The following is a 23742-nucleotide window of genomic DNA, read 5'->3' on the forward strand; positions in this document are numbered from 1 at the left end:
ATCAATCTTTTAAGCTAAACGTTCTGATCTGTTGCATCAGCCTCACTGCTTTAAAACATTTTAATGTGAGTGGTTGTATTAATTTGGGATCTATCCCATCCTACAACTGTCCCAGACTATGTTTGAAATATTTATTTCTTGCACAGAAAGACAAGTTGACCTCTGGGGGATAGTAGATTGACATAGGCTAGTGCGCTTGCTGTTCGTAAGGCCTACTCATCTTGTTGACTGACAGAAAGTAGGCTAGATGTTGACAGTTCATCTAACATCTTCAAAATGCACCTCGGAATTTGCATCCCCCAAAGTGTCTGTCTTCACTTGTAGCCTGTTTTTTGGCTGAGATGCCTGTGAGAATGACCCAATTACATGAAGAGCAGTTTGATATCTGAGAGAGCTATATGAGTGAGAGGTGCTTCGAGGCACGGCAGCTGGAAGAAGAGAATTATAATTATTATATTCAGCCCACGCGCACAACGGCCATTTTAGCCGCAAAAGGCATGAATTTCTTTATGGGGCATTACGGTCAGACAAGGGGGATGCCACCAGGAAATTCAGGAAATTCAAGGCCTGGTGAGAATATGATCAAGTGCTTGTCAAATTGTGAATGAGACACTGATGATATTTGCAGCCTGCAAAAGAAACAAAGCAGACCTAATGCCTTTCGTGTGACTTTTTTTCAAATCATAATTAGAGTCGCATCATTCAGCCTTGGAATGTTTTAAAAATCAAAATATATAGCCCAAAGTTTGTATCACAATTAAGTTGCATGAATAACTCTAAATTAAGCATATAGGAGGACCTGTTTCTTTGTTAGCCACTCAACACAGAATAGCCGCATCTGCGCACTTCCCTGGAAATCTTTTGGCGAAAATATCCTTTCTATTTTATTCAGCTTTGTTCAATTGTATTCTTCATACTGTAACATTTTTTTTTAAATTATGACATGGAATTTTAAGCCAATTTTGTTTGCTACATGAACTAGTGTAGCCCACAGCCATACGGCATAGCAATATCAGAGCCTAACATAAGGACAACTCAGAGTATGCTATTCTGTTCTTCTGAAATAGACTACATTTTCTTCATATCATGTTTTTTTTTTAGACCTATCTAAAATAAATCATGAATTTACTGTGAAGGTGTAGGCTATATTACATGGATTTATTGGACTTTTTAAAAAATGTTACGTTCCAAAACTTTTGCTTCAGTGGCTTGTAGGCTATGCGTGGAAGCCAGGAGATGCTAAATATGTTTATGTTAATTTACGAGCAATTACAGTGAGACCGGCAGTTATTTGCTTAACAGTTATTTACTTGGCAGTTATTTGCTTGGCAGTTATTTGCTTGGCAGTTATTTGCTTGGCAGTTATTTGCTTGACAGTTATTTGCTTGACAGTTATTTACTTGACAGTTATTTACTTGGCAGTTATTTGCTTGGCAGTTATTTGCTTGACATTTATTTGCTTGGCAGTTATTTACTTGGCAGTTATTTGCTTGACAGTTATTTGCTTGACGACCTCCGGCTGAAAACATTTCATGACAGCCAAAGCCCTAACCACAGTCAAACAGCACACAGTAAACTTTAAACAAGTAACACAGGAATCCTCTCAATGCGAGTACAAACATAACAATCAGTCAGCCATACCAGAGAAAAGACAGGATGGTTAGAGACGTTCAAGTGAACAATGGAAATAGTATAGGAACACCCAACAGTAGGTGTTACAAACACGGCCAACAATACCAGGTGCAATTCTGGAAGTGGATATGACAATTCTGTATAGTGTATCTGTATATTCTGTATAATCATTCAGGAGAGTTGCTATGTGACAGGCGCATGAAAAAAGCATTTAAACAACAATAACAACCCAGGTCTGTGATTGATTTGCAATTATTGTTGTTGATCTGATGAGAAGTGCTTTTGCTCGTCATGTACGTGGGCTGCACTACACACCCTCACGTGTTTTGAGGGGTTACTGATCATAACTGCTGTGATCTGTCAATACGGATGTTTTATTTCGCAGCTGAGACCCTACGGAGTGTGTCTGAAGCTGATACAAGCACAGGAAATATACCTGATGTCGAACCCTGCATTACTTCACTCTGTTTTGACTAGCAGACAGTAAAAACATTCCTCGAGTCAGGACTTTAACAAGATAACATGTATGTTAACATAGGCACTAATAGAGCCTAATAGAACGCCTTCCTTCCTGGTGAAATGCTAAGCGTGTCTGTGTGTGTGCGCACATGCATGTGTGTGTGTGTGTGTATGCTTACCTGTGTGTGTTTGCAAGCGTGTGTGTGCATGGATGTGTGTGTGCGTGTGTGTTGCGTCTACCTGTCCAGCCAGGCCAGCAGACTCTTGGCGGCTCCGATTAGCTCCACCACGGCAGAGAGGAAGTCGTTGGGGGGTTTGTGGGAGTTTTGCCTCTCGTACGACGGGTTCTTCCTGCGCTCAGACGCTGAGTTCTGGAGGTTGTTGGACGCCGCTCTCATACGACACACCAGAGTCTTCAGGTCGTCTGTCTCCACCCCGTAGTTCTGAAAGAATGTTCTTAGTTTTAATGACGGGGATATGTGGTCGTATCGTTTACCCTAATTGAGTCGTTCTGGATAAGAGCATCTGCTAAGTGACTAAAATGTCCTGTAAAATGTGTGGAAATATTCTCATAACACGACAATCATAGCTGAAAAATGCACTCAGGTATTTTGATTCAGTTTCCGCATAGTCGCATAACAAAACTGTCATTAAGCATGATGATCATTTGTGCTGTTGTCAATTCCGTTGAAAACCACACGGCTTGGGTTCAGCAAACATTGGCCGTGTCCCAAATGGCACCCTATTCCATCTATAGTGCACTACTCTTGGCCAGAGTCTCATCCCAGCAAACCAGGTTGCGGCAAATGTTCTTACAACAACAAAAAACTGTCCATTCGTGTTGATGATTATAGAATGTTTGCATAAAACCTTCGCCTGGACGTTCCTAGAACACCTATTTTCTGATTCCACAATGTTTCATTTAGGGTGCAAAAAACCTTCACCTGATGTTGCAGGAACGTTCCCAGAACACATTATGTCTGAATGTTTATTTACGTTGTGGGAACAGTCTGGTGGGAACATTGTGGGGACATCACAAAATGCTCCCAGAACACATTATGTCTGAATGTTTATTTACGTTGTGGGAACAGTCTGTGGGAACATTGTGGGGACATCACAAAACGCTCCCAGAACACATTATGTCTGAATGTTTATTTACGTTGTGGGAACATTGTGGGGACATCACAAAATGCTCCCAAAACACAAAACGGTCCAGTTGTGCGGATGATTTTACAATGTTTCATTATTTGAAGTAGTGCACTACAGACAGAATAGTGTGCATATTCCAGACTAATAAGTCCTCCTACATTCCTCAGGACCAGTCACCATGGCAGCCTGTGCATGGCCCATCATCTGACTACAACATATTCCCCACCACGTCTACCTCAATGACCTCAAATCACCAGTGTGTTCTGTGAGAAAGTGTGTGTGTGTGTGTGAACAAGGAAAAGATTGAAAAAAAAATAGAAAGAATGGTGATCGCCGCTTCCACCGACAATATACTTAAACGCTTACACTGTTTGATCTTCCAGGATGTTATGATGTCTAAACACAGCTCTAAGGATTTATAGCAGGCTAACACCTGAAGATCACTGGCCCTGTACCACAGCTGTGGTAGACAGAGCTAAAACAGCCTTATTTAAGTGCAAAGAATTATAGGATGGGAGAGCCCAACAGCCAGTCATCAAGGTTTGATTGACATCAAACGCTCCAATCTCTGTTAATCATTAACATGATCACTAAACACACACGCACGCACGCACGCACACACACACGCGCGCACACGCACGCACGCACGCACACACACACACACACACACACACACACACACACACACACACACACACACACACACACACACACACACACACACACACACACACACACACACACACACACACACACACACACACACACACACACACACACACACACACACACACACACACACACAAGCCTCCAGCTAAACAGCTGTTCAGCGCGTTTGTTCCTATCCTGAAGCATAGAAGCAATGAAAACATCTGCAGCCAACGGAATTCCTGTTCCTGTCCAGGCACTGAAGAGGGGAAAAGGGAGAGGGAAGTAAGCTAGGAAGAGAGCGTGTGAGAGAGGGAGGAAAAGGAGAAAGTGTTCTGTCGACTCTGAGATGTACAGCGGTTCCGCTGAATGGGACACAGTTGGAGAGGAGGGTCTGCGTCCCAAATGGCATTCTATTCCCAAGTGGACTCCTTTTGACTCAGGCTCTGGTCAAAGGTAGTGCTCTATGTAGCGAATAGGGTGCCATTTTGGATGCAGTGGAGAGGTGAGGCTGGGGGTGGAGCGAATTATCTGACACCACCGGACGGAAACCGCAGGAACAGTGGTGCAATGGCTTTTCCTGAAAGGGACGTGTGTGTGTGAGACAGGTGGGAGGGGTGAAGTCACATCTGTTTCCTGAGCACCAGGAGATTTCTCCCTGAGAAAATAAAGCTTTGCCCAGAGAGTCCCGTGTTGCATCCCAAATAGAACCTTATTCCCTTCATAGTGCACCACTTTTTTACCATGGCTCATAGGATGAGGGTCAAAAGTAATGTGCTATGTAGGGAATAGGGTGCCATTTGGGATGCAACCCACCAAGCAAGCCCTCTCTCTTACTTCTATATAATGGGCAGGCAGTATCTATTACATCTTAAGTTGGACATGTTCAAGATCCCAGTTCATTTCCTCACCAAACCTCTCTTAAAAGATAACAAGATCCGGCACACTACCACCAAAGCATTTCACCCATCTTATGGATCACGGATGGACCATGAGGCCACAAAATGGGAAAAGGGAAATATCTGACACTGCAGAATGCTGGGGGATTGATGGGACCAAACAAAAATGTACAGTAAGGTAAACTTATGGAACTGTAGGTTCATTGAACAACTGAGGGCTGAAATAGCAGAACCAAAAAAAACACTGGACTAGCACACTGTAGAGAGACACACACACACTTTCTTTGTGGCCATTGTTTGTGTTCATAATTGACAGTCACTCTTCTGTTTCGTCCCCAGTCAGTTGCCCTGTGCCAGTCGGTTACTCTCTGTCCTACTATTGAGTTAGTAAATTCTCACACTAGGAGGTATCAGGCCCCATTCTCTAGCCTGTGGGCCAGACCCTATTCACCCAGACTTCACAATGAAGTAAAGCACGGATTATACTGTACTCTCCTTTTTCAATTTCCCACAGAGGGGTACTGTATCGCACACTTCACACTGAACCTAGTTCAGAGAATGAAGCACTATCATGCAGCACATGGTTTTCTAGCCTGGTCAGGGTAGATCTGTTTGTGTATATCCAATAGGAGTTGAAAAGATGGCGCAAACAGATCTGGGGCGACCAGGCTAGCACACCGCTTTTCCATCCGGGCCTGAAAACCCAACCCAGCACAGTGTATAATTCTTACATCAGCACACTGAGAGAGATAGAGAGAGGAAGGGGGAGGTGAATAAAGAAAGTGGGATGGGGGTGGAGAGAGAGAGACAGAGACAGAGACAGAGAGAGAGACAGAGACAGAGACAGAGACAGAGAGAGAGACAGAGACAGAGACAGAGAGAGGAGGAGAGAGACACTCTTTGTGGGCATTGTTTGTGTTCATAATCGACAGTCACCATCCCTCTTCTGTTCTGGAACCAGTCATTTGCCCAGGGAGGGTAGAGAAAAAGAGAGAGAAGGGGTTATGAGAGAGAGCGGGATAGAGAGAAAGCGTGTGTGCGTGGTGCAAAGAGAGAGAGACAGAGAGAATGATGGAGAAAGAGAGAGGGAGGGTGGAAAAATTGAGAGAAAAGAATGGAGAGAAAGAGAGAGAGAGAGAAGAGAGAGAGAGAGAGAGAGAGAGAGAGAGAGAGAGAGAGAGAGAGAGAGAGAGAGAGAGAGAGAGAGAGAGAGAGAGAGAGAGTGGGAGAGAGACAGGGAGGTGGGGCAGAGAGAGAAAGATATATAGAGAAAGAAATATTAAGGGAGAGAGTGAGTGAGAGAGCGAGAGAGCGAGAGAGAGGCATCTGACCGGACATTCCTCCCTAATCCCTGTTTCCTGACCAATGCCAGCTTCTGTCATCTATGGGCCGCTTAGACTCGCTCAAGCTGAGCTGACTCTTTGCTAGATGACTATCCCTCTGCCTGAGGGCACAACAAGGGGTTTGTTTGCTTTTGTTTAATAATAATAATAATATGCCATTTAGCAGACGCTTTTATCCAAAGCGACTTACAGTCATGTGTGCATACATTCTACGTATGGGTGGTCCCGGGGATCGAACCCACTACCCTGGCGTTACAAGTGCCACGCTCTACCAACTGAGCTACAGAAGGACCAAGACCCCTCGAAAACAAGATGATATTTCAAGATACCCCCCTAAAAAAGTCAAGCAAGCCACTTGATACGAAGGCTGTGGCATAATCCACTAACCAACTCACTATTAGTATCTTAACTATACTATCATATGCACCAGAAGCAACCCCTTGACCCAGTAGGACTACATACTGCACAATCCCATCATGTCTTAGAAAAAAACGACCTCTCCACCAGAATCATTCAACATCAGAGTGGAATGAATGTTATCACAATTTGACCCTTTGTGTTAATGCCCACTTAACTTTTAGAGTGATTTATAGATTATTGCACTGCCATTTGGGACATGGCAATGAAAAATTGACGGGATAAAACCATGATCAAACTACGTGATGCACAGATATTGGATGCTTGGATATGAAGCTTGTTGATAGTTTGAGCATCTGCATAATCATACACAGGATACGCCTAGGGGACTATCCAAAGGGTGACTAAACGTTATCCACTGATTGGATACTGGACATTTTAGATCACTAACCAGAGCACAGAGCAGGTCGACAGCCTCCAGCACCAGTTCCTGGTGTCCGATCCTGGTCATCCCCAGCTCTAGGAGGTCCTGGTGGGAGATCTTCAACAGCTGCTCCCCGTCAATCTTCTCCCGCTCAAAGTACGGGACATACTGCTGTAGGCTGTCGTCCAGGCCTGGGAAAGAGAGACGGAGACGGATTGTGACAGAGATACCACACACGTGCCAAAGAAGGAAACATTGGTAGTGAGTCAATACAAGTCCATCACTCAGGCATTTCTCAGGATAGCACTGTCTAGCAAGAACCCGGATGAAACTGATCTCTGACCACCGTTGATGACACATCGAGCCACCCAGAATTCCACACATTGCACATAGCAGCGGTTATGACCAGTGGCTATTCTATCACATAGTGTGCTCTCATCTGTTGTTCAGACCTTCTGGCCCAAACGGCATCAGCAACTGGTCCCCAAAATGGACATGTTTGTTGTAAATAGTCAACAAAAAAGCAACTGTCGCCATATGTCGCCATTGAATTCCATGGCTCATGTTGGCTTGGAATGCCGTGCTACATGACAGATGGCTCACTCTGACACTATGTCCCAAATGGCACCGTATTCCCTATGTAGTGCCCTACTTTTGACCAGGGGTAGATTATATTCATTACACTGATTCCATATAAGAAATCAGAACAAAACGGGACAGGACCTACATGAATTTGTCCAATAGAAACACTAGTTCAACTGTTTCGACTAATGATTACACCGCAGGGGCACAGAGCTCTGGTAAAAATGAGTGCACTATGTAGGGAATAGGGTGCCATTTGGGCCACATGCCCAGAGTTTACAGAGACCCCTCTTAACTAGCCATTAATGTGTTGCCTCCTGCCACCTTTGTGTTAGCACAAGCTAATGACTGTATGTCGTTACACTAAAATACTCTGGTTAATCTGTACACAATCAAAGTCATGTTTCTAAGTGTTTTGACCTTCTGTGGGGATAGAGGTTGTACATATTTGATTAAATGCACATTCTAAATGCTTGGACAATTTAATTATCCCCTGTGCCAAAGGGTGGAGATGTAGGTGGGCCAGGAGTATGAGACCTTGTTGACCATTTTCTAGTGTCAGGATTGAGGAAGAAGAAGAAAGCCCTTGGTGTATACTTAAAGAAATCAAAGGATGACAGTGAGAGAGGAAAGGAGTTCTAGGAGGGCAAAGGGAAAGCAAGATGTCAGGCCAGGGTTGGGTCCAATTCAGATTTCCGGGAATTTAATTCAATTCAAAACATGAATTTGAATTGGCCACACCCCACAGAAAGTAGAATTTGCCCCATAGAACCAACTTCTCTGGTTTTAAACGGCCTATGTGGCATCGACATGAGTCAGAAACATTCATTCTAGTGTAAAAATTGACTTCAAAGTTTAAGTAGGATAATTTTGGTAATAAAGTCAGTCTTGTCCAAAACAGGAGTTTTGTAAGTGAGTTCATCGCGATTTACTGGAGGGTTGGTTATGGATTATGATCATGCCTACTTGCCCAGTGCACACAAACACAAGAAAAAACAGCCAGAACATCCAGACAGTGAAACAAACCTGCCTATCTTGAGTCCCCCACAACCTGATTTGTAACATGAAACACTGCCAGGCAGATGCACACTCTGGTAATAGATAGTGAGAAAGTTGCAAAATACAAAACATATAAACAGCGTGTAGCTTGTGCTTTATTTGCGGTAGTTTGACATATTGCAGATGAGGTTGTAGTCATGTTATTGTTCAAAGAAATCAGTCCTGACCGCGCACACAGACTTTCCCGACTCGATCGATCGTATGGAGTGCACTGGAAAGGAATTGGTTTGCGGGTTGCACGGCAACTTTTTAACAGTTGTAGATAGACAACTATAATTGCAATTATAAACCCAGATTTTAGTCAGTAGCCTATGTCTATTGAAATAACAGATTAATCTCACAAATAGGCCATTTATAACAGTTTGTTGTCTTAACATCTGGCACATAATAACTTCACCATTGCCAGAAAACAGCCTAACAATACTTTTAAAAAAAAGTTTGTCCAAATGTTTTTTAAAAATTATTATTATTTACTTATTTTATTTTTTAGAGGGTTGAAAAAAAGTTTGTCCAAGTGTTTCTTGTACAGAGATTTAGAGATCTGCTGTCCAACTTTCATCACTCAAACTGTCGGGTTTATCTATAGTTATGCACATGTGCAAAAAAACACTGATTTATTTACAATTATAAACTCGATGGTTTGATCCCTGAATGCTGATTGGTTGAAAGCCATGGTATATCAGACTGTGTACATGGGTATGACACTTTTTTTTTTACTGTTCTAATTAAGTTGGTAAACAACCAGTTGCAATAAGTGGAGAAAATGACATTTTCCTCCTCCAAAATATGTTTCCAAGACATTTGACCAAGGTCATTAATTCCATCAACTTGGGTGTACTGACCGTGTTGACTGTTGACTTTGGGTTTGTTTTGAAGAATGTTTGATTGATGTTTGGGTTTCTTGGTCTGAGGGTTCATATGTTTCCCATAAGGGTCGTGATTAAGAGATAACTAGCGTGTAGGATAACATTTCAGATACCTGATGAGGGCAGTAATCTCTCTGAACAGCCAGAGACCACCAGCCATTGTCATGCTACACAGCCCATCACCCGCTATTGATAACACACAATGCTCTTACATTTGTCTGTTGTTACTGGATAGAGCTAGGGGTATGTTATAGAGTTGAACTGTAGACATGTTAGCCTGTTGGTTGCACCCCAAATTGCACCCTATTCCCTTTAGAGTGATGAGAGCCCATCAATATAGTGTGCCATTTGGGATGCAGGGAACATGTCCTCAGTTCAACTCTATAACACACCCCTAGCTCTATCCAGTAACAACAGACATGTGTAAGAGCATTGTTTTGAGAGCTTTATTGACAGAATTTCAAGATTTCCCAAATGTCTCCAAGTTGAGACAGAACCTTCGGATAACTCTAATGAGAACTTGATGAGTGTCTCGGAATGTAATATCATTCTAATACAGTAGCACTGATATAAAGGAGTCTTCAACAGTACACTCAACTGTGTATGATAAAGAAAATAGACCCATAGACAGCACTAACAAGGAAAGCAAACATCACCCATACGGTCTCTACGAGTATTGACATTTGATCACCTGATTAGGGAGATTTCTGCAAAGAAAAAGTGGGTTACTGAGAACATCATTGAGGTCACTAAACCCCTATAGAGGGCTCAGGCTGCAATCGCATTCCACAGAAATATCCAGTTAATAATTTTTCAGCAAGATAAAAACAAAGCAAAACCCATGTAGCTTCATCCAGAACTTTGGTGATTTCCTCCTCAAGTATGTCACTTTCCTTTTAAGGTAAACCATCAATTCAAAAGGATGTATATACCATGATGTGTTGTGAGTTCAAATGTTTTAACCAAGCATGGCATGGCTAATTGTGTGTTCATTAATAGAGTCGATTGATGCACCGGTGCGTCACACGGTGACATCATTTTGAAGGTGGCCGAGGTCCCTGATGATATACTTGGCCTTCTTGTAGGTGTCCTGGAGGGCAGGCAGTGTGCACCCAAAGGGACATTCAGCTAAAGGTCAGTGGCGAAGGAGCTGTCATCTGGGCCAGAAACTTGGTGTCCACGACGTGGCTGGCTTTCTTTTAGTAATCCAGTGCCGCAGCCCCTCAGTCCAGAGGCTCCCCCCCTCAAGTCCAGAGGCGCCCCCCCTCAGTCCAAAGGCGCCCCCCCTCAGTCCAGAGGCGCCCCCCTCAGTCCAGAGGCGACCCCCTCAGTCCAGAGGCGCCCCCCACACCTGGCTGTTTCTCCGTCTTCTGTCTACAGGTGCTCCCGCCTGTCCAGCGCTGCCAGAGCCTTTCCTCCTCTCCAGCGCCGCCAGAGTCTCCCGTCTGCCCTGAGCCGCCAGAGTCTCCCGTCTGTCCTGCGCCGCCAGAGTCTCCCGTCTGTCCTGAGCCGCCAGAGTCTCCTGTCTGTCCTGAGCCACCAGAGCCAGTCTGTCCTGAGCCGCCAGTCTGTCCTGAGCCGCCAGTCAGCCAGGAGCCGCCAGCCAGCCAGGAGCCGCCAGAGCCGCCTTTCCTCCTCTCCAGCGCCACCAGAGTCTCCCGTCTGCCCTGAGCCGCCAGTCTGTCCTGAGCAGCAAGTGTATCCTGAGCCGCCAGTCAGCCAGGAGCCGCCAGCCAGCCAGGAGCCGCCAGAGCCGCCGGCCAGCCAGGAGCTGCCAGTCAGCCAGGAGCTGCCAAAGCCGTCAGTCAGCCAGGCGATGCCAGAGTCGCCCTTCACTCCAGAGCTGCCGGAGTCTCCCGTCTGCCCTGAGCCGCCAGTCTGTCCTGAGCCACCAGTCTGTCCTGAGCCGCCAGTCAGCCAGGAGCCGCCAGCCAACCAGGAGCCGCCAGAGCCGTCAGTCAGCCAGGAGCTTCCAGAGCCGTCGGCCAGCCAGGAGCCGCCAGTCAGCCAGGAGCTGCCAGTCAGCCAGGAGCTGCCAAAGCCTTCAGTCAGCCAGGCGATGCCAGAGTCGCCCTTCACTCCAGAGCTTCCGGAGTCTCCCACCTGTCCGGCGCTGCCGGAATCTCCCGTCCATTCGAGACCCATTTCTAGGGTCCCCAGTCCAAGGTCAGCGGCAAGGGTCGAGGCGGACAATGAGGCGGAGAAAAACTGTGGTAAAGTGGGGTCCACGTCCCACACCAGAGCTGCCACCATGGCCAGACCCTCCCCTATAGGTTCAAGTTTTGCGGCCAGTGTCCGCACCTTTGGGGGGGGGGGGGGTACTGTCACGTTCTGACCTTTATTTCCCTTGTTTTGTCTTTATTTAGTATGGTCAGGGCGTGAGTTGGGGTGGGCAGTCTATGTTTGTTTTTCTATGTTTGGTTTCTGTTTCGGCCTAGTATGGTTCTCAATCAAAGGCAGGTGTTGTTAGCTGTCTCTGATTGAGAATCATACTTAGGTAGCCTGGGTTTCACTGTTGGTTAGTGGGTGTTTGTTTCCGTGTCAGTGTTTGTCGCCACACGGTACTGTTTCGTTTTCGTTTCTTCACGTTTCTTTTGTTATAATTGTATTCAGTGTTCAGTGCTTTCTTTGATTAAAGTTATGGACACTTACCACGCTGCATCTTGGTCCGATCCTTACTCCTCTTCAGACGAAGAGGAAATCTGCCGTTACAATGCTTGTAATGTCTAACCATGTTATTGTCGCCGGTCACCTTGCCATGTTCATAAGCAGCATCTTTCTCCTTCAGCTTCCCTGCCATCAATCCACAGTTTTTTTATTAGGTATCACATAATCTATGAATTCTTTTTATCAATCCGGTGACTGCGCATTGATTGATTTTATCTTGAGAGGCGACCTGGAACGTATTCAAGTCCACGTGATCAAAACAGTCGTACAGACCTGAATACCGAAACTTCCCTATTGAGTCTTTGTTTTGTAGGCGGGAAGGAGCTAAATGGAATCATGGTCAGATTTGCCAAAAGGAGGACGAGAGATGGCTTTATACCTGTGTCGAAAAGACGTGTAGCAGTGGTCCAGCGTAGAATCTCAGTGAATTGGAGAGTCAATGTGTTCGTAGTAATTCAGGAGCACTGTAGGTTTGACAGATTGGACATTACACTGAACTGAAGTGAAAGCGGCCTTTGGCTTGTTCAGCACAGCACACAAAAGGCATGTGTTGTGCTGGCTGGGGTGGACATGGCATGAATGAGTGGAGTTTGGACCTGCATTCCAGAGGCAGAATGTTTACTTCACCCCTCACAATAGAACAGGGGTGGTGGTGGTCAGGAATCGAAAGGAAGAGAGAGTGTTCGAAAGCATTGAAACTATTCATAGACTCAACGCTGTCTCTGCCACTCCCATCCATCTCTCACACACACTGGCCATTCAGACAGGGAACGAAAGAGGAAACACAGGAACACACCTTATCTCAAACAAAGGATTTCCTTGACCAGACAAAACAATTGTGCTGAACTTAAACAAAATACTGTGTTGTTGTGTGTGTGCGTATTCTGGGGGAAAAAATCCAGAATTGGTACAATACTAGCCTATCCTGTGATCTCTGAATGTATGGAGTTCGCACAACTGGTGGCAGTGCCGAGTCTTCACAGATCTCTCCAAACGTTGGGGACCAGCAAAGGGTTAATACATGGCTCTAGGTAGCAGGGTTAATTAATATAATTTTTGTTCCCATGGAAACATTTCTGACAGACATGAACTGGATGGAGACAATGAAGAGAAAGTTTCCAAGCCCCGCTAATCTGAAAAGTTATGAGACATAATAGTGAGTCATGATAGTGATAATAATATCAAATGAGTAACCGCCTCCTCTATCTATGTTCCCACGGGTGATAGTGTACGTCAGAGAAACTAGTGGTAACATGTAGGCTAAAACAGGATGTGCTGTTCTGGATGAGTCAGTTCTGGCCCCCAATAGTGTGTATTGTGTAGTGATAATGTTGTGGCCAACCATTAGTGTGTACTGTGTAGTGATAATGTTGTGGCCTACCATTAGGGTGTACTGTATAGTGATAATGTTGTGGCCTACCATTAGGGTGTACTGTATAGTGATAATGTTGTGGCCAACCATTAGTGTGTACTGTGTAGTGATAATGTTGTGGCCTACCATTAGGGTGTACTGTATAGTGATAATGTTGTGGCCAACCATTAGTGTGTACTGTGTAGTGATAATGTTGTGGCCTACCATTAGGGTGTACTGTATAGTGATAATGTTGTGGCCAACCATTAGTGTGTACTGTGTAGTGATAATGTTGTGGCCAACCATTAGGGTGTACTGTGTAGTGATAATGTTGTGGCCTACCATTAGTGTGTACTGTGTAGTGATAATGTTGTGGCCTACCATTAGGGTGTACTGTGTAGTGATAATGTTGTGGCCTACCATTAGTGTGTACTGTGTAGTGATAATGTTGTGGCCTACCATTAGGGTGTACTGTATAGTGATAATGTTGTGGCCAACCATTGGTGTGCACGGCATAGTGATAACGCATCGTATCAAGACCTGTAGGCTTTCGTAAGCGTCATTCCAATCACTCATTCAGAACACATGCTAAATGCAGCTGCCTATCCTAGCCTGCCAATCTTCCTTGTTTCAATCAAAATACATTGACGAAGCGCTGGTGTTGTGCCATTAATCAGTTTAAACTACAAGGCCGTATAGGTTCATTGTTCACAGAAATCAGTCATTGGGGGGCTGGTCCCACATAAATGCAACAAGCAAGAATATGTACAGTACCAGTCAAAAGTTTGGACACACCTACTCATTCAAGGGTGTTTCTTTATTTGTACTATTTTCTACATTATAGAATAATCAAATAACACATATGGAATCATGTGGTAACCAAAAAAGTGTAAAACAAATCCAAATATATTTTTGATTCTTCAAAGTAGCCCCCCTTTGCCTTGATGACAGCTTTACACACACTGGCATTCTCTCAACAAGCTTCGCCTGGAATTGTCACGCTCGTCGAAATAATTGGTGCATAGAGTTCCACATATTTTAATTAATAGAAACTCACCAAACAAAAACAAATAAGCACAAAAGAAATGTGAAGTTACTGGTGTGCACACAGGCAACTATCTGTAGACAAGATCCCACAAAGGACAATGAGGAAAAGGTTGCCTAAATATGATCCCCAATCAGAGACAACGATAAACAGCTGTCTCTGATTGGGAACCATACCAGGCCAACATAAAACATTAATCACCTAGATGACCCACCCTAGTCACTAACACGCCCCAACCAACAGAGAATAAACAGCTCTCTATGGTCAGAACGTGACAGGAATGCTTTTCCAACAGCCTTGAAGGAGTTCCCACATATGCTGAGCACTTGTTTTTCCTTCACTCTGTGGTCCAACTCATCCCAAACCATCTCAATTGGGTTGTGGTTGTGTGATTGTGGAGGCCAGTCACCTGATGCAGCACTTCATCACTCTCCTTCTTTGTCAAATAGCCCTTACACAGCCTGGAGGTGTGTTGGGTCATTGTCCTGTTGAAAAATAAATGATAGTCCCACTAAGCGCAAACCAGATGGGATGGCGTATCACTGCAGAATGCTGTGATAGCCATGCTAGGTAAGTGTGCCCTGAATTATAAATAAACCACTGACAGTGTCATCAGAAAAGCATTGCTAGTGTTTCTTGGCCCAAGCAAGTCTCTTCTTCTTATTGGTGTCCTTTAGTGGTGGTTTCTTTGCAGCAATTCGACCATGAAGGCCTGATTCACGCAGTCTCCTCTGTTGATGTTGAAATGTGTCTGTTACTTGAACTCTGTGAAGCATTTATTTGGGCTGCAATTTCTGAGGCTGGCAACTCTAATGAACTTATCCTCTGCACCAGGTGTAACTCTGGGTCTTCCTTTCCTGTGGCAGTCCTCACGAGAGACAGTTTCATCATTGCGCTTGACGATTTCTTCGACTGCACTTGAAAATTTCCGTATTGACTGACCTTCATGCCTTAAAGTAATGATGGACTGTCATTTTTCTTTGGTTATTTGAGCTGTTCTTGCCATAATATGGACTAGGTCTTTTACCAAATAGGACTATCTTCTGTATACCACCCCTACCTTGTCACAACACAACTGATTGGCTCAAACGCATTAAGAAGGAACTACATTTCACAAATTAACTTTTAACAAAGGCACACCTGTTAATTGAAATGCATTCCAAGTGACTACCTCATGAGGCTGGTTGAGAGAATGCCAAGAGGGTGCAAAGCTGTCATCAAGGCAAAGGGTGGCTACTTTGAAGAATCTCAAATATAAAATATATTTGGATTTGTTAAACATTTTTTGGTTACTACATGATTCCATATGTGTTATTTCAAAGTTCTAATGTTTTCACTATTATTCTACAATGTAGAAAATAGTACAAATAAAGAAAAACCCTTGAATGAGTAGGTGTGTCCAACATTTTGACTGGTACTGCATGTGACATGTCACCCTTTTGGACTGTGGTAGTGGGTGGACCCGTAAAAATAAGCCTGGTTTCACTCCTGATAAGCTTAGCCAATGGCAGAGGGTGGTGAGGTGAAAGAGTCTCATGACTCAGACTGAGGTGTCGCCAAGATGAAACTTGGTATATGTCCCAAATGGCACTCTATTCCCTATATAGCGCACTACTTTTGACCAGGGCTCATAGAGCTCTAATCATAAGTGGTGCACTATATAGGGGCGACGGTGCCATTTGAGACTTGCTCCAAGGAGTCGTCCTCCTCCCTCATAAACAAGTACATAAACTGGATGCTCCTGTCCTGTGGCTGTGGAAGAACCCAAGTTCAATGCAAGACATTGTGGCATTGTGTCATGCCAAAATGAAAGATACTAAAGTGCAGCTACATTTTGTGTTATGGCTGGATCTAATAAAATAAGGATAACCGCTTGATAACCCTTATTTCAAACTTTTGCAACTTATCAGACACTTTCTTCAGTCAGTAACAGAATTGGGAGTTCCATTACCTACATCTAAAGTCTTAAATCTTGATTTACTATCAGTCACAATCTTCCTCTGTAATCACACCTGTCAGAAGAGCGGGGGAAAATGCGGACATGCCTGAACACTAGTGCAGTATATTTACTGCTAGTGTATGTGAGTTGTGTGTTTTCAAAGTTCTTCTCATAGGGGAAGGATATACAACATATAATTTCTTACTGCTCACAGTCAATCAGTTATCTGTTATTATTATATTATGCTCTGTTTATTCATGTGTTTATAGCTACCTAACTGCTGGGGCCAAATACCCGCAAGAGAGCTCCACAAAATGGTGTCTCCCTATTTACATGCATGTGAAGGTATGCCAATTCAAATAGAAAGTATTTCAATGTAAAGACACCTTAGGGACCACACACACACACCGCACTGAATGTTGATCTGCCGTTCAGCTGCTGTTCATCTCCAACCAGCTGGTGGACGTCTGACCGACAACATTTTCCCATGTCGAAAATCGATTTGCACTCGGTTTGCAAACGACAGCTGGCACTCTGTTCAGAGGTGCTACTGTAAGTACATTCGGCCAGCAAACTCTACTCATGTGTCCATGCAGGTTCCTTTCATGAAGGAACCTGCTGCTGGTGTCTGGCTGGTGGTGTAAACAAACTGAGCCACAGCCAAAGATTGAGGACGGCAATCATTTTTGCCAACAGAAAAAACATTGTAAACACTGAACAGGAGCTACGGGACCAGTTCACGGATCGTTCAGCACGTTTTCCACAGGGATCACAACAGCTTGAGGCCTGATGGTAGGTAAGATCTGAGCTCAGATCAATGGCGTGTGTATCAAGCCTCTCAGAATATGAGTGCTGATCTAGGATTTCACCCCCCTGTCCATGTAATCTTATTTGTGTTGATCTAATACTGGACAAAAATATAAATGCAACATGCAAAGTGTTAGTCCCATGTTTCATGAGCTGGAACAAAAGATCCCAGAAAAGTTCCATACACACTAAAAGCTTATGTTGTGGATACATTTGTTGACATCCCTTTCAGTGAGCATCACTTTGACTTAGGAGTGGCTTCCGCCTGGGCACTCTACCATTAAGGTCTGATTGGTGGAGTGCTGCAAAGATGGTTGTCCTTCTGGAAGGTTGTCCCAATGTCAGAGTGACCATTGGGTTCTTGGTCACCTCCCTGACTAAGGCCCCTCTCCCCCGATTGCTCAGCTTTCCCGGGTGGCCAGCGCTAGGAAGAGTCTTGGTGGTTCCAAACTTCTTCCATTTAAGAATGATGTAGGCCACTGTGTTCTTGATGACCTTCAATGTTGCAGAAATGTTTTGGTACCCTTCCCCAGATCTGTGCCTTGACACAATCCTGTCTCTGAACTCTACGGACTATTCCTTCAACCTCATGACTTGGTTTTTGCTCTGACATACGCTGTCAGCTGTAGGACCTTATATAGCCAGGTGTGTGTCTTTCCAAATCATATCCAATCAATTGAATTTACCACAGGTGGACTACAATCAGGCTGTAGAAACATCTCAAGGATGTTGATAATATAATAATAATAATAATAATATAATATAATAATATAATAATAATAATATATAATAATAATAATAATAATAAAATAATATAATAAATAATAATAATATATATATGCCATTTAGCAGACGCTTTTAACCAAAGCGACTTACAGTCATGTGTGCATACATTCTACGTATGGGTGGTCCCGGGGATCGAACCCACTACCCTGGCGTTACAAGCGCCATGCTCTACCAACTGAGCTACAGAAGGACCACACCATAGCAAAGGGTCTGACTATTTATGTATATATAAGGTATTTCTGTTTTTTTATTTTATTCTAAAAACCTGTTTTCGCGTTGCCATTATGGGGTATTGTGTGTAGATTGATGAGGAATAAACTTTCAATGAATCCATTTTAGAATGAGACTGTAACGTAACAAAATGTGGAAATAGTCAAGGGGTCTGAATACTTTCTGAATGCACTGTACATAGAAGCATAGCAAGTTCCTGCAGGATGAATCTGAGCTCAGAGCAGATGCCTGTTAAATACAGACAAGCATGGCTGATGAGTTCCTGCCGTAACCTTTTGACCCCGCTCACAGCATGATGCTGCGGACCTTTGTAGCAGAGCTCTTGTTCAGTCACCCCCTTTATTGTCTGGAATTACTGCTTGGCCATTCATTGTCCCCACTCTAAAAGGGATGGGTACGGTCAGTAATAACAGAACAAAGCAGAGGGTTTTGTGGGGTTGGGCTGCATTGTTAATCGCCTATTGACAGAACAGAGCTCAATTCTACCATGATCAGTAGATACGGGAGGCAGAGATTTTGTGTACAAACACAGTACTTTTTAAACAGCCCTATATACCACCCATTTTAATAAACAAGTCGTGCATCTTTGTTTATTGTGCATTGGCAGTTCAGCTCATAAGGACTCTCTCTAGCTTGGCTCCTTAGGCAGATATATAGACTGACTCAAGATGTACAATATGTAAATGTTATGCAACACATTAGCTTGATGGCTTGGCTCCTTTCATCGGTCCAAAACACTTTTTCAATTCATGACAGCAGCAGTACTCTAAATAAAGATAGCTTCCTTCATTGTCATCTCCTGACTGAATGCTAATTCATGGCTCTCTGACGGTCCACTCTTCCTAATCTGATGACCTGTTAACAGGTCAAGCGTATCCTGCTGTTATCATTCATAGTTTAACGACACGTGGCAATGAATATGAATACACCGTTAATGCTGACACAATGGCCAATGCTTGGTTGCATCCTGTATGGTACCCTATTCCATATACAGATGTAGGATCTTAATTTGAGCCAGTTTTCCACAGCAGGAAAATAATCCTCCCACAACATGAAATTGGAATTATTATGTGGATTATAATTAATGGATGTTTTGGTAGGGGTTGATACATTTTTCATAAGGGATAATCAAGTCAAGTGGAAATTAACTTCAGAAGCCTTTTTAAAACTCAAATACACTGCAAGTGTTACATTCCTGAATTGCAGGAAAGTTCTCCTGCAAACAGGGTGATCAAGTTATGATCCTACATCTGTATAGTGCACTACTTTTGACCAGGACCCCAGGACTCTGGTCAAAAGTAGGGGACTATAAAGGGAATGGGGTGCCATGTGTTTGTCCTGGTAGAAATCCTACAGATCAGATGCTGTCACATCTCAAACATAATCCCATAATTTAACTGGGACTACAGTAGGTTTATATTGTAAGGAAATAAGCAAGGTGATAGATGCTGTCATGTCTATCACAATCCCATAGTTTATAACCAATACTGTTTTATCATAAGGGCATAAGCAAGGCTTTCCCTGGTTCAGTGTTGCTGGGATTACACTTGAGGGCATTTTTTCCACAGCATGTATTTCCATTGGAATGAATATAATCAGCCTGAGTTATATTTAAGGCAATAGAAGTGTGTCTCTGACTTTCACACTGAGATGTCACCCTGCCTCCATAAATTTAATGATCTCTATCAGAATGGAAAAGTGTGCAGTCTACAATGGAATCAACTCTGCATGGTGATGCATTGGGAATTTGAGGAATTTATTTAGTCATATATGACAGACAGGACAGGGGTAGGGGTTCATAACACCTTTTGAAACACACTGCCATGGTTATATTTTGGCTCTATTCAAAGGAGCTAAGTGTGTGACATGGGTTTCGTAAAGGCTAAAAGCAAAAAGGAATGTGCTGTTTTTAGATAAAAGTACTGTGTTTGTGGAATCATACAAGATGACAGTTGAGCTTTGGTTCTCAACAACAGAAAATTGCGAGCTCCTAGTAGCCTACCGACCTATACCTAAATGAGCTCTGTTCAGTGCGCACGTGTACTTTAAAGTAAACATAAATAAACACTCCTCGCATTTGGCACACAATTTCCTCTCATCAAATCAAAATTTCTATGGATTTAAAGATTATACTTAATATCTCCCCTACAAAAAGCAATATAACACTTCCTTGTTACAAAGTTGCAATGCGACAACCACTTATAAGAGACACCGACACTCACCTGTAACTTTTGTGGACATTTATAACAGTTATTCAATCAACGTTCTCAAAACGCAATTAAAAGTTGTTGGTTACTAAAAGCAATCAAAGTTAAAGCTAGAATCCTTCATTGAAAAAAGAAAAAAAGCTAAGGGATGGATGGGACTGTAGAAATGTAACCACTCTCAAATTCATAGACAGACCTATGGATGCATGGACTGACCGTCCATGATATCAAATGTATAGTCGTAACCATGTTTTGAGGCTGTACAGTGTTTGTTTTAAATTCCGTTGTTTACAGACATTTGTGTAAAACAATCTTAGATTTTTGGTTTTGATAGGGTATGACAATTGAACTGAGCTCATGGGACAATTCTAAGTTATATTCTTCAAAAATCAATGGGTATACATAATTAATTTATAAGTAAAAAAAATGCATATAGCAATTAAGGATTCTAGCTTCAAACCTAGGTTAAATTCTTCATTCTAAACATTAAACCATAAAGTTGTATTCAAACAGGCAATTAACTAGGCTATGACAACGAAATTTAAATACAGTTAAACAGGATATTCATAAATAAATGAGGTTACACAGACATTATTATACTATGATTGGGAACAGTTTAACGTGATGTTATAATCAGCAAGGCACTCAACTCACCTCTCATCCAATCGACAACTTGTTTAGGGGTCCACTTCCTTATGGGATCCATTTCTTTGAAATTATGCCTGCAAAAATGTAACAGTCTTTTTCAGTAAGTCGTTGCCTTTTAAGCTAGTTTTGATGATAAATCAGTCAATCCACATAGTAATAGACATGTAACTACAACGACATTGCATGGAAATAGTCCTAGCACTCTGCTCCCGCTACAGCCCCCAGCACCGACTGATCGCATGTGGGAAAACAACAAGTTTACAGTGAGTGCAATAGCGCAAACATGAGAGAAGTTAGGGGCGGGAGTATCAGATTTCAGTGCGGGTCATCAACCACTACTCAACCAAAACCGTTACTGCTAGTAAGTGAGCTTTATCAATGCATAGGCTATTTAATAACATACATTATATTGGAGGCAAATATAAAATATTATTGTGAAAACCTTTGAATGTATTACTCAACAGGTTTTTGTGAAAATAATCAAATATAGACTTCAATGTGCTAAATGTTTTCTTCAATGTATCATACTTCAAATTCACACACAACGTTTGGATCTGGTGGTATCAAATTAGACCTCTCATCCTGTCTAAGTCTCAAAGCGTGAGTCTATTCATAAGTTGGGTGTTGCCTGGTACGACAATTAAATCTCCCCAAAGTTTCCCATGGGAAGAGTGATGTGGTGCCAGTGATATGGGACTTGTACGGGTTTTATGGGGACATTTAGGGTTCCATGGGTTCTGAGAAGAATGTTATGATGACAAGAGTGTAAATGAACAACAACAAAACAATTGTTTTATGTGTGTGGGTGTCATGTTTAATTGATTCAATCAATTCACAATGACATTTTACGTGTATCCATGTCGGAGACTGGGTAAATGACAGGCGTCTGCATACATATAAACAATGTAGCCTATACATTTTCCTGGCAATTTACAACCCACAACTTGTTGAACTTCACGAGAAGTAATTGTTTCTTTAAGGAAAGACTGCCATCTTCTGACACCAGGAGAGAGGTTCTTTTTTTGCTACTGTATTGACTAGCTGTACTGATCACTTGAGCAGTTTGAGAACTCCCCCAATACACCAACTCAAGAAATAAAGAATTTCTAGAATAAACAAAACATTTCCATTTTGCACTCTATATTTGTGTGCAGAATAATAAACTGGCGATTTTGGAGTTTTTATTTTATTTTGGTCCTTGACTTGACGTGCCTCCACAACGTACAATCTCCATCAATGCGTTTGTAAACGCTTGTTTCTTCCAGTGCTGAACGGTTCACACCTGCAGTGTGTCTCTAGATGTCCTGTGTTCATAAATCCTGTGTGACTAGTGCGTTCGTGTTCTGCTCTGCCGTGAGCACTGGCTCAAGCACGGCTTGACATAAGCTGGCTGAGACACTGGATGCATTCTAAATGGCACCCTATTCCCGGTATAGTGCATTACTTTTGACCAGAGCCCAAAGGACCTGGTCAAAAGTAATGCACTATATAGGGAATAGGGTGCCATTTTGTAAGCAGCCTCACACTGCGTATTGAACTGGATGTCTGACATAGACTTCTGTGTGTGCATTACTCACACTAGAAAACTGTTGCATTTCAAGACTTGCTGTTAAAAATAACACATTTGTCTTGACAGTCAACTTATTTTTCTGCTGACGATGGATCTTAGCTCTAAAACACTCATTCTCCCTCTCCCTCTCCCTCTTCCTCTTCCTCTTCCTCTTCCTCTTCCTCTCCCTCTCTGTGAGCATGTTTGCAGGAGTGTGTGTAACCTGTGTAATCAAGGTTACGTCCCAAATGGCAATTTTTTTTCCCGGGGCCCACAGGTCTTTGTTCAAAAGTAGGGAATAGGATGCCAATTGGGATCTGGTCAATGCCTCTCAGAGGGTGGTCTGGGTCTGGCACCAAGGTAGAGGAGAACTTGACTAAGAGGAACATCCATGGAGAGAGGATCTTCCTTCCTTTTCCAACTGAACCTGAGGTTTGGCGCTGACCTGTATTTTGTATTTCGACACACACTCAGATTCAGTTCCATCTCAGTCTGCTCGGTCTTCTCTTTCCTTTGTTTAATCTTTAACCTCCAACTACTGTGTTTCCTGAGGTATTTCCACACGCACGCACGCACGCACGCACGCACGCACGCACGCACGCACACACACACACACACACACACACACACACACACACACACACACACACACACACACACACACACACACACATCTATTGATCCATTAGGCCAATGCTTTAGTATCAGGATTCCTGTGAAAGAGAATTATACAGTACCATGGCAACTAACTGTCAATATTTACAATACATTCTGGCCAGGTCCAGTGGCACCGCTGTGCAAATGTATACAGATGGAGATAAAAGGGGGTTGAGGTCAGAAACAATATGTATTATGCACGTAGCACAGGAAATGGTTCTACTGCGGAGTCAAAGAACAAAGGATTACATAGGCTACTGGGTTCCTTTCTTGTAGCATGAAATGCACGAATCCTGCCAAAGTAGATTCCTACCAATATCTAGTAAGGTATTATTGCTCTTTAAAGAATGGAATTCAACTGAAAGCAAATAATGATAACAGGTGGATGTAATGTGAAAAGTAGACTAGTGAAAAACCCAATTCAAGTTGTTTCAGCA

General features: G+C 43.1%; 1 protein-coding gene across 1 annotated transcript in view; it reads right to left on the reverse strand.

Moving 5' to 3' along the window:
• The window catches only part of cnksr3 (cnksr family member 3), a 42234-nt gene extending 20900 nt beyond the window's left edge, over nucleotides 1-21334 (reverse strand). Inside the window, exons 1-3 of the mRNA XM_046297957.1 lie at nucleotides 21106-21334; nucleotides 6939-7102; nucleotides 2332-2534 (exon numbers count right to left, since the gene is read on the reverse strand). Of these exons, the coding sequence (XP_046153913.1) occupies nucleotides 2332-2534; nucleotides 6939-7102; nucleotides 21106-21157 (419 nt within the window). The 5' untranslated portion in view covers nucleotides 21158-21334. The remainder of the gene's footprint in view (nucleotides 1-2331; nucleotides 2535-6938; nucleotides 7103-21105) is intronic.
• Nucleotides 21335-23742: the final 2408 nt, after the last annotated feature.

Source organism: Oncorhynchus gorbuscha, linkage group LG14 (genome assembly GCF_021184085.1).
Source record: "Oncorhynchus gorbuscha isolate QuinsamMale2020 ecotype Even-year linkage group LG14, OgorEven_v1.0, whole genome shotgun sequence".
Lineage (NCBI taxonomy): Eukaryota > Metazoa > Chordata > Actinopteri > Salmoniformes > Salmonidae > Oncorhynchus > Oncorhynchus gorbuscha.